The sequence below is a fragment of the Tachypleus tridentatus genome, chromosome 11 (genome assembly GCF_004210375.1).
Source record: "Tachypleus tridentatus isolate NWPU-2018 chromosome 11, ASM421037v1, whole genome shotgun sequence".
NCBI classification, from domain to species: Eukaryota; Metazoa; Arthropoda; class Merostomata; order Xiphosura; family Limulidae; genus Tachypleus; species Tachypleus tridentatus.
This window is the reverse complement of record NC_134835.1, coordinates 97,171,835-97,184,323: the sequence shown is the minus strand read 5'-3', so window position 1 is coordinate 97,184,323 and position 12,489 is coordinate 97,171,835. Positions and strand designations below refer to the sequence as shown.

The 12,489-nt window shown below is 32.2% G+C and overlaps 1 protein-coding gene across 8 annotated transcripts in view; it reads right to left on the bottom strand.

Annotated features, from left to right (window-relative positions):
• Positions 1-12,489, bottom strand: part of LOC143232855 (voltage-dependent T-type calcium channel subunit alpha-1H-like) — a 59,978-nt gene that overhangs the window by 13,505 nt on the left and 33,984 nt on the right. For 7 of the 8 annotated variants that reach the window (XR_013017820.1, XR_013017821.1, XM_076468822.1 and 4 more), the window contains exons 17-24: positions 11,236-11,453; positions 9,643-10,051; positions 8,315-8,394; positions 7,367-7,559; positions 6,533-6,717; positions 2,407-2,533; positions 1,831-1,959; positions 1,350-1,439 (exon numbers count right to left, since the gene is read on the bottom strand). Coding sequence is in view for 6 of the 8 variants with exons in the window: in XM_076468822.1 (XP_076324937.1) it covers positions 1,350-1,439; positions 1,831-1,959; positions 2,407-2,533; positions 6,533-6,717; positions 7,367-7,559; positions 8,315-8,394; positions 9,643-10,051; positions 11,236-11,453 (1,431 nt within the window). In the remaining 2 variants the exon portion in view is untranslated. The remainder of the gene's footprint in view (positions 1-1,349; positions 1,440-1,830; positions 1,960-2,406; positions 2,534-6,532; positions 6,718-7,366; positions 7,560-8,314; positions 8,395-9,642; positions 10,052-11,235; positions 11,454-12,489) is intronic. The other variant, XM_076468819.1, reaches the window with a different exon arrangement.

Here is a 12,489-nt window from a genome sequence, read left to right as displayed (position 1 = left end):
ACGACCTATATTTAACTGGATTAGTGAACTTGTATGATATGGATAGCTCCTGACGAAACTGTATTAGCTAGATATTGAGCTAATAAATTTACTTTCTGGAAATACAGGTCGTGCTTTTATTTATATTTATATAGATACAAGATATTTCTTTTCTGTTAAATAATGAAACTAAGAACTGAATATATAATCATCATCATATGGTTTGCTAGGTTTTGAAAGAAATTTACACAATATCACTCTTTGTTACCAAACAGATTAATACCTACCTAATCAATCCTTTTCTTGAGTTGATATTCACTAAAGAAATATTCTTTACGCCAGGTTTCAATATGCATTTATTGATGTACTTTGTAACTATTGCTATATTTGGATATTTATATGAATAAACACACTAATCAGTTTCATTTCATAATTGATAGCTATATAGTTGATAGATTAAGAAAAACAGTTAACTTGAATTCAATATTATTTCGAGAGTAATATTAGAATTAATAAAAATTTCAGTTGAATGTTGTGTTGTAGAAAACAATTTATGTTTTGCAATCATTGGAACATTGCGAACTCACACTTATTTTTAGTGGATTAGAAAAATTTCAGCAATTACAGTTATATTTACATTTCAAATAAGAAAAGGTTGATTAGAGTTGTTGGAATCGTGTTAAGCCTAATTTGCAATATGCGGACTAATATAGATCATTATTTAATTCGTAATAAAACACGGAATTAAATCAGCAGATAGTAGATAACATATAAGAAATGAATACATATATGACATTATTTATAAACATACACACACACACATATACAGATTTACGTATATAAGCACAAACATATTGCTATCTATACATAAATAATGTTTGAAAACATTAATGATTTCAACATTTATCAAACAAGTGATTAAGTAATTAAACACAATTCATATAGGGGAAATAAAAACTAACATACAGTTATTTAAAACATAGTAGGTAAATCTGTCTTCAGACAAAATTTATAATGGATAGATATTGATAAATAATAAAACTATGATTGGAACACAGAACATTCTAGAACTTATAAACAAATAAAGGGGGCAAGAAGTACCCAATAACATACATCTGGTTACACCAGTTATTAAAATACAATGAATTTAATGTATGTATCCAAGTTCTACTATATTACAATAAGAAGCCTTATAAAACGCTCAGGTCTCGACATACATTTCATTAAGTATCTTTCCAAACGTTATATTCTCTGTGATAACACAATTCATGAGTTATTTTAAATTACTTTAACAGTTTATAGTATTAAGTAACGAATATATTTAAATATAGATTAATATACAAAATCGAAATTTATGAAATTAAACATACTTGTTGGTCAACATCAACAGCATCTAATCCAGTATACATGATATTAACCCAGCCATCTTTTGAGGACAAAACAAAGAGTGCCATGAGAGCCTACGAAAGAAATCCAAACTATTCTGAAATACAACTGTATGTTATTATTCAAACAGCTTTAAAATTCAGTAAAATAATTTATTGTAGAAAAAGATAGAATAGTCATTCCTATTTTTTTTGGTTCAGTATTGTATTTTATATATTTCAAATTAAGTCAAGGTTTATAAAGTACAAAACAATTCAGTAATTTTTGGCAGGTAATTTATATCTATATGTTTTTATAATCGACTTTGACAAAGACAAAGTGACATATATATATAAATACACAAAATTCGTAAACTAATCATGTAATGAACATTTTTCCTTATATAGCAGTAAAGTTATTATTCTATTATTATATTATATTCATTTATTTAACCTTAAGCAATCTCTAACTATTTATAAAGCGTACCTGTCCTAAATTGTCAAAGTTATATTTCCGGTTAACCCATTCATTACGGGGATCTGCCAAACATTCAGTTTTGTTCCTAACGTTTTTCACATTTGGTCCATCACAGTAATAGAGTTTTCCTTTAAACAGCTAGGTGAATACAAACATTGCAACATACATTAAAACCGAAGCTGAAAAGATTTTTAAAAAATAATATTTTAGTGCACGTGACCTAGAAAGAAATATCTTGTTAACTTGCTTGAATATTTAATTTGGTAAAGAAACATTATTTTGTTGTACTTAAAATTTGAATTGCTACTAAGTAATGCAAGTTCAGATATAGTGACATTGAGGATAACATTGAAGAAAACGTTTTAGGTAAATACACTATAAAGCTATATAAACATAACTTACGAGAGACGATTGGTATATCATGTAGCACTAAAACACTTATTTATTAAATAATTTTAAATGTAAGCCATATAAAATTTACAATTGCTCTTAACGGAGCTATAGCGCTTTTCAAATAATTTTAATTAACACTTCATTACATTGAAAGTAGTATGTGTGCTGTCGCGTGCCAGTGCAGTACGTTACCTGAACTCCCAGGATTCCAAATATAATGAAGAAAGTACAACAAATAAGAACGATGTTGCCAATTGGACGAAGCGATGAGAGCAGAGTCTGGACAACTAGCTTTAGTCCTGGTGCTCTGTTTATCACCCTGAAAAAATCAGTATATGTTTATCAAAAGTTGCTGTTTCTAATAATTTCGTAATAATCTTTATATCTGATGCAAATGGTTGCAAGAGAGAATATTTAACCAGGATCTTTCTCGTGCTCTTAAATCACCACGAAAGACAATTTTGCTATGAATTCACTTAGACTTGATACTCGACAAATGAAACTAAACAAAAACTACCTTTGAATAAATATTTATATTTTATGAAATTAAAATATCCTATATTATATTATTTTAATTATAAAATGATACGAAATACGGCATTGATATTTTTTCCATTGTTACTATTTTTCTGCATTTTTCATCGCATTTCTCATAAAAGAAAAAAATGTTTAAAATGCCTATTTTTTAAAAAATAAAACATTTTCCTGGAATAAACGCATTTCGAACAAAAAATTTGAAACATTTTATTTCGCTTCTTCTAAAACATGAGTATAAAATTTACATTTGTAATAGATATATTTCAGTGGCCCCATGTTTACTGGCTGACCGATCACGATAACCATTCACCACACGTTGAAGTACCGTAATGTATTTTCCAGTTGATGGTGACTGCTACCTAGGTTAGGTATAGCTAAAAATAGTTAGGTGTTTATGATAGTTTTTCAAGGTTTGATTGCATTTGTAAAACACTTGTCCAAAAGAGCTGAAAGATCAACCCCAGTTCGTAGAGGCTTGTGTAACAAAACTATTTTAAAGTTTTACTTCTATTGGAGAAATATAAAACACCAAGAAGAAAAATAAACGTCAATTCGATGGATGAGCCCGTTATGTTAGGAGGACAGGAAGCATTTTCTTTAACCTCTAGATAGCTGGCAGCACCTATCTTTACGTAAAGCTTAGGAATGTTCTGTTTTTGCTGCGGTTTTGTGTGTGCGTGAGTTTAAATAGCACAGGCCTCATAAGCAAGGAGTTCCAATCACCGTATTCATACACAGATACAAAAAATAAGTTGGAAAGAATTAAATTAATAAAAACCAAAAGCTTAAAAATTTATTTGGCAAAAATTAAAGCAAAACTAGTTACGTTTATGTACTACTTATTGAGACAAAAATGAACAAAAACTATATATCGAAAACTAATATTAGTGAAGCACGTAGGTAGTAGAATTTGTTGGCAGTGTTCTCTGTGCGTGAAATGAGGGTATTAAATGGCTTAGCAAAGTATGAATATAAAGTATTTGTTAAATCATTAATCTGATGGCTTGTTAACGTATGTGTGTTATCCGCAACTCAAATTCTGGTGCTTTAACATAGGTATAATCTGTATATCAAACATCAGAATAATGATTATTTTAACTTATGTCTACAATATCCTTCGAATCAAATCTTTACATATGCACAATTAGAGAGGTAAATAGATATAAGCATTGACCGAAAGATCTGCATTCGTATTTGCTAACGATTGTGTATATCATATACAGTTATAATTATTTGGATAAAATAAATCTATACGTTTAATATGTTTATTACCATATATGATATTAAACACTTATATATCACCTTTCAACAATAATCAAAATCACACTCAATTTTCTTTTACTATCTGTGGCATACTTGGAAATACACACTACATGGTCAAAAGTATGTGGACACCCGACCATCACACCCATATGTGCTTGTTGAACATCTCATTCCAAAACCATAAGCATTAATATGGAGTTGGCCTCCCTTTGCTACTATAACAGTCTCCACTCTTCTGGGAAAGCTTTTCACCAGATTTCGGAGCCTAACTGCGGGGATTCGCTCCTATTCAGCCACAAGAGCACTAGTGAGGTCGGGGATTGATGTTGGGCAAGAAGGCCTGGCTCGCAGTCGGCGATCCAATTCATCCCAAAGGTGTTCGATGGGGTTGAGGTCAAAGCTCTGTGTACGTCAATCAAGTTATTCCATAGCAACCTTGGCAAACCATGTCTTTATGGACCTCGCTTTGTGCATTTGGGCATTGTCATGCTGAAACAAGAAAAGGGCCTTAACCAAACTGTTGCCACAAAATTGGAAGCACACAATCCTTTAGAATGTCAGTGTATGCTGTAGCACTAAGATTTCCCTTTACTGCAACTAAAGACCCTATCCCAAACCATGCAAAACAGCCCCAGACCATTATTCCTCCTCCACAAAACCTTACAGTTGGCACTATGCATTCAGGCATTCTCCTGATATCCGCCAAACCTAGATTCGTCTGTCAGACTGCCAGATAATTAAGCGTGATCACCTGCTACAGAGAACGCGTTTCCATTGCTCTAGAGTTCAATGGCGGTGTGCTTTACACCACTCCAGCCGACGCTTGGCATTGTGCATGGAGATCTTAGGCTTGTGTGCGGCTGCTTGGCTATGAAAACCCATTTCATGAAGCTCCCTACGAATAGTTCTTGTGCTGACGTTGCTTTCAGAGGCAGTTTGGAACTCGGTAATAAGTGTTGCAACTGTGGACAGACTATTTTTACGCGCTTCAGCACTAGGCGGTCCTGTTTTGTGAGCTTGTGTGGCCTACTGCTTCGTGGCTGAGCTGTTGTTTGCCTCTAGAAGTTTCCACTTCACAATAACAGTACTTACTGTTGACCGGAGCAACTCTAGCAAGGCAGAAATTTGAAGAACTGACTTGTTGGAAAGGAGTCATCCTATGATAGTGCCACGTTGAAAGTCACTGAGCTCTTCAGTACGACCTATTCTACTGCCAATGTTTGTCTATGGAGATTGCATGGCTGTATGCTAGATTTTACGCACCTGTTAGCAATAGGTGTGGCTGAAATAGCCAAACCCACTAATTAGAAGGGGTGTCCACATACTTTTGGCCTTGTAGTGTAAATATACACCCTTGTGCAAATTAATTGAAACAAGACGGAAAGTTACGATTTTTTCAGTTTTTTGCGTTTTATTTCTGAGGATCCAAAAATTAATACATGACATGACCGCCTTTATTTTTTAGAAAATCATTAATCCGCTTTGGCATCGAGTCCACGAATTGACTGTAATCTTTACTAATTTTTGGATCGCTGTATCACACCTCAATTATGGCCTCAATTAGCTTATCTTTTGTAGTACAGTCTTTTTTCCGAAGTCTTTCTTTACAAATCACCCAAAGATTTTCAATAGGATTTAAGTCCGGAGAGTTTCCAGGCCAGTCCAGCACCTTTATTCGCGTTGTAGTCATAAAATTCTGCACAAGTTTCGATGTGTGGCACAGAGCCAGATCTTGCTGAAAAATGCCAGATCCATCTGGAAATCTCTTTTTCAATTCTGGAACGACTCTTCACTGCAAAACTTCGATGTACCGTGGTCCTCGCATTATACCTTCTACGATATGTAAGCCTCCGACGCCATAGTAGCTGAAAAATCCCCAAAACATCTTCTCCAAGGGATGTTTTACGAACTGATTGATGTGAGATTCTCGAAGTTTTTCACCTGGAGATCTGCAAACATGCAGACTTCTTTGACCCTGTACGAAGAAAGGAGTCTCGTTACTGAATAACACCTTCCTCCATTGTTTTTGCGTCCAGTTCTTGTATTTCAGACCCCATTGATATTGTTTTGTCTTCATTGAGTTGGTAAGAAGTTCTTTTTTGACTGATCTCCTTGCCCTTCTAACGCAATTTCGAATGACGTAATATTCCTTAAAATTTCGTCATATATCCCAAAAATAGATCGACAGTACTGTAAAACACGGCTAATGACGCCGTCTGTGTGAAAAAATGACTATTAAAGGAAATCAACGGGTCCAGCGAGCCTACTCCGGCCGCCATGCTGAAAATATTGTAAAATGACCATTTGTTTACATTAATTTGCACAAGAGTGTATAAACCATAAGACTAATAAATGTAAAATTTGTATTATTTCCTAAAATGTATACATTTTGTAAAATAATTTAAATTAAGTAAAATAAATACATGACTTTTTTCTAATTTTAAATTTTCGATTTAAAATTAACATGTCTTACAAGATATTTAGCTGATTATCATAAATTAAAGTATTTTATTTCAACCTGAGTGGCCGTAAAGAACGAAGAAGACGAAACACACGAAGTATGCCAAAGATTTTTGGACTTCCAGAGGCAAGAAACGATAACATGAAGTCTAGTAAAGAGATTGAAACTAGGATTCCGTCCATTTTATTCCAACCACTCTTTAGGTATGCATGCTCTCCATACCACAGACCTTTAGCTATTACCTAATAAAAACAAAATTACGTTTAAATTAAGAGACCTTAGTCTGAGAGAGGAGTATTTAAAAAATTAAATGAAAAAGGAATATTAAAACTTTACTGACAACAAATTTCATTATGAAAGGTATGGTTGGAAAAGTAATATACATTTTTATTAAAGTGTTTCTTTCTGAAGAAATAAAGTGATCGTATATTAACGAAGTGTTGAAGAATATATAATATGAAAACCTTCATTATCCAAGTAAATTTTTACATGCGATATCTGATATTATATTTTACATACGCTACAAATATTAAAGTGTCTCAAAGATATAAGGTGTGAATAATCAAGTTTGCTTGTAATTATTTACAGTTGTCATCACCGGCACTGAAATACATTATTAGATTTTGAATAAAAACTAATCTCAAATATTTTATAATGTACAAAGAAAACACAGATTAATTTATGCAATACATTAATTCTTTCTCAACAACTGACAGCTAGTCGTTGTCGTGTTAAACGTCATACCAATAAAGTATGTAAGAATGTCCCAGTGATATAAATATTTATCAAAGTATTAATTGTCTCCTTTGGAATTATCATCGTTAAATACATTTTCAAATGGTTTCTAATTTGCTATAATTATATGTAAATGATATTAAACAGCTCACATACTTTAACTATCATTTCCAGACCAAAAACAATCGTGAAGATGTAGTTGGCTGCTGTTAGCACTTCTCTTTCTGTGCTCTCTGGTGGGATATTGGGTCTCTCAATCGCAAGTGTAATGCAGTTGAGGGTGATAAAAAATAATATCCCAAAGTCAAACTTTTTGTGATCTGCAACACGTGCACAAAACTTACGTATCCTGAGGTAGGAAAACAGGGTGAGCAGCATTATTTCTCTCTCTCTCTCTATGTATATATATATATATATACACACACACAGATGGACTCATGATTTCTTTATATGATTTTTTCATAATTATCGGAATAATAAACTAGAAAATTACCGTGGAATAAATACAATAATTCAGTGATTTTAAGGAATTAGTTGTTCATTTCCAGGGTTAAACAGGAAATTATATTATTCCCGGCGTTTTATTGTTTGAAATCACTAATGTTTAACAACAGATATGTTGTTTTCTAAAATTATCAATTTAAAGTTTTTCACTGTATAACAAGAGAAACGTAAAAAGAATAAAACATGATAATTTTTCTTTACCATAAATAGAAAGTTTATAACAAACCAGAATAAAGATTCTTTTTTACCGAACCTCATAAGAAATAAATCATATTTTTGAACAGTGAATAAATAATACTATTCGCAACAGTTTTGTAATAATTTACTGAATTTAAAATCTGCGTAAACATGAACTTTAATAAATTAGTCGTCTGTAATCTTCATGCCTTCAGAACAAATTTATTTTAAAATCACTTATTTCTAAGTAAAAATGAAAAAAACATACTATTTTTAAAGTGTTATATGTTTAAATAAATTACATTAAAATACAACTTGCTTATTTAATTTATTAAAATATTCGGAGTTGCATATTTAATTCAATAAAGTATATTTAATTTTCAGGCCCTAATTAAGGAATTATTAACGATAACTCGAACTTACCCATTTTCTGGTGAGAAAATAAATAATGAATAGTCTTCACGTTCTTTTATACAGCCTTGAGGTTCTATCAGCCAGAAAAGCTAAAATCAACAATTAGCAACACATATTATAAGGAAAGCTGAATAGATACAACTAGAAAATAATTTATTCAGTTTTGAACCAATAATGACTTTAACATTAGATGAAAAGTCGTAACTGCATAGATCAATCTTTAAAAGTTACGGTTTAAACGCTGAAAGCCGGTGAACAACTGGAAATCAAAAGTTCTAGAAGTTATTACAAAAACAAGTTACACTGTAATAGCATTGTGCTATTTTTCACATTCGTCTTACGTGTCTATTGTGACTCAAAATCAGATGTGTATAACAATAGAATTTCAAATATACTTTTGTTCCCAACAAGCCGCTGTCCAAGAAGCTATTATTTCAATACCAGAGCTAATTAGTTAACTGAAGTTTTGTAATACTTTTTGACTATTAGTGGTTTCTAGTAATTCGCCAGTACTTGACATTTAAATTGTAACCGTTAAAGTATTATACAGCCTATATAAATAATGTTTTATTGTCTCTCATTTCTTAGTTCAACTGATACATTTTGACACTGAAAGAAATTATCCTTGTTGAAGAAAAATGATTGATGTGAAATCCTTTTTTTGCACACCTCTGATTTTGAGCCGTAATAGATAAATAAAGAGGAATGTCAAAAAGCAACAACTGCAATTAATTTTATTTTTATAAAAAATAGTTCAGTCTTGCTTATTGTAATTATTATATATATATAACATTATAATTATTTTCATTTATTTAATACATAATATATACTTAGCTGGCATCTATGCCAGCAGCAACTTTAGAATAAAGCTCAATATTGCTGTTTCAAAAATAAAAAATACATTATAGCAAAGATACATTTTTCTATTTCAATGTAAATCATTGGCACTTATATTTACGCTTATGTTAATAATATAAATATTGTGTAAAACTCCTTATAGAATTCAAATATAAAGGTGCATAATGTAATTATGTTAACATTCAGTCTTAAAGAGTAATTTACAGAAGTGATTCATTTTTTATTCCTGTTTAGGCTGAGAGCAAGAGGAAAATGAGATAATACTGACAGAAATACTTAATAAATCAAGTGAAAACTCAATCACTGTTTCCTAGTTTCCAGAAACAAAATGTCAATCATAAATTCACTACTATTTTAATCAAACAACAAAATGAGCTTAAACCCACGAATACTTGCCAAACATTTATGGTAAGGATCAAATACAAAAACAATTTTAAACAGGACTTCAGTTTAAAAATCTTTATTATTTTTAACGATACCTTTCCACTGAAGTATTTATCAGAAGAATGTTCTTCATTCTCAGGATTCACAGGTGATAAATCTGTCAGATTTGTTTTAAGTTCTTCCTTTAGACACGATCCACTAAGTGAGTTATGTCGACTGGACAAATAGTCTTGACTGTTCAAAGACTGCTGAGGACTACGGATATTGTGGCTGAGGACACTGAAGCTGTGAGAAGATTGCTTATTGTCGAAAAGCTGACTGTCCAAAGCTTCTCCAAGGTCGTCACTCGGGGAATGAAAGAAATAACTTTTAACAGAGTTTTGTGGGCTGAGAACTTGATGGTTGCTTTTACTATTTTGCTTAGATAGAACTGGCTGATTGTTGTTTGGGAAGTTGCTTAGTGCTGGTAAGCCACCGTTGCAATGAGTATAATCAATTGTTGGGCTGAAATATATAAAAATTAAACAGAAAAAAAGTAGAAACTTCTTAAAATATTTGTATTCTTTCTCACACGCATACACATATAAATGTATTTCTTTAACGAATTTTTACAAAGGTATTCACATTAATGGTAAAATAAAGCACACAGCTATAGTAAAATAGGTAATCTCTTGTCCTTGTGAACAATTATAATTTTTCATTTTTAAGTACACAGCGAGTTACTTTGGTGTCGAAGATTCATAAGATGAGAAATTAAGTAGATTTTATTACATAACAAAATATTAGCCATAATAAGTCTCATAACAAGACTCACAATTAGTAAATGAGATGCATTATATAGGGTTCTTAAAAGCTTCTAAAGGTTATCATTATTATAGATTTCACAATAACAAAGTATAATTATTAATTATATGACTTTTTATTAAGAGACACGACACTAATTACTAACTAGTTTATGTTTCAAGTGTCAACTGCTAGTTTGTTGCTACTTTTGGATAATTCACGAGAAGAGATGGGTTTATACTGGTAGTGGCCATGATTCGATTTTGGATCTTCTTAGAAAATAGGATAGTATACTGTACATTTGCGAAGGTTAAACATTGAGCCAACATGTTATTTTTACGCTTTCAGTAGAGGTGTCCAGGCTTTGCCGATCTCTAAGTTAAGTAGATATAGAAGGCTTATTTTATCTTTCTTTTTCTCGTGTGGTTGATGATGTCGGATACCATTTGCCAAGTCTGAAAACGCAGGAAGCGCTTCAGAACACAGGATTGACTCTAGGTATTTTATAGCAATCCGAGAATTATCCGATAACGTTGAACTATGTTGATAGTGTAAAGCTTCATTCAGCTGTTTATTACATCATGCCAAAAATGAAAGCCATCTTTGACAAGAAAGCTAGCATATAGACAGGTTGTGCCCTTTATCAACAAGGTTTTTATTACAACAGGTTAGAACTCTTCATAGTCATCGTTATATTAACCAAGAATTGTTGCTCTTGACGAATATCATTCATGTTAATGATGTACAAAACTCGAAGAATATTTATAAGAACTCTGTATAGATTTAAACAGCAAACACGATGCATTTAAATAATAAGGACATGCTTTATCTCAATGCATTTTTATAATTGTATTAATAGACTCACTGGTCAGTACCATTAACAAAAGAGGAAAGTGGATTCTTACATATTTTGATGAACATCTGTCCTATTGTTTAGACGTACTTCTTCTCCTCTTTCTGCCACTAGACTGCTATTGAAATCAATAGAACTTTCTTTATCACATTTCTTTTTCTGCCATGACTTCCATCCATAAACACTACTAGCTTTCCGTAATTTGAAAGAGCCACCAGAACTGCTCTGACTTCCCTTCCAACAAAGATGAGGCAAGTAAGTTAAAGACCCCTATAAACACCATATTTGTATGATTTCAAGTCATATATTATAAAAAGAAATGTTATATATTACTCTCTAGGTACCTTAAAACTTGAATTTATTATTGAAAGTACCTACTTTTTTAACAAAAGTAATTACGGCTTGTGACCTAAGCTATTACGAGGAATAAGTCACATGTACCAAAATCCTACATAAAAGATATTAGCTGAGACAATTACAGATGGATAAATAATTTACATAACACACTTCAAGTAGTTGTTTTAAATCAAAGAATACCTAATAAGTTAGCAAAAATTAATTCCTTGAAACTAAAACAGTTGTACATAATTTAAAACCGAATTACTTCCAATTAAAGGAAAATACATGCGTGCGGTAAAGCATACGTTCGTCTAACACTATCCAGTTTTGAATAAAGAAAATTTAGTGAAACATTCTTCTTCATTTAATTCCAGTTTTAGACGACTTATAAATCAACTCAAATTTAAGTATAAAAATCATATACTTTAAATTGGTACACACCAAATATTAAGATTATTGGTAGGACTAATACAAGAAACACCTTCATTTGTTTGTTTGTTTGTTTTTTGAATTTTGCACAAAGCTACTCGAGGGCTATCTGTGCTAGCCGTCCATAACTTAGTAGTATAAGACTAGAGGGAAGGCAGCTAGTCATCACCACCCACCGCCAACTCTTGGGCTACTCTTGTACCAACGAATAGTGGGATCGACCGTCACATTATAACACCCCTACGGTTAAAGGGGCGAGCATGTTTGGTGCGACGGGGATTCGAATCCACTACTTTCAGTTTACGAGTCGAATGCTCTAACCACATGGCCATACCGGACTCACAAATTCTAGAGCAACTTTTTTACCAAGGAATAGTGGGATTGACGGTAAATTATAACGCTCCCACGAATGAAATGAAGGGCATGTTTGGTGGGAAGGAGATTCGAACCCGCGACCCTCATATTGCGAGTTGAGCGTCCTGTCCACTTGGTCATGCCAGACCCAAGAACTTTGTTGATAAGCAGGTGAAAACCGAAA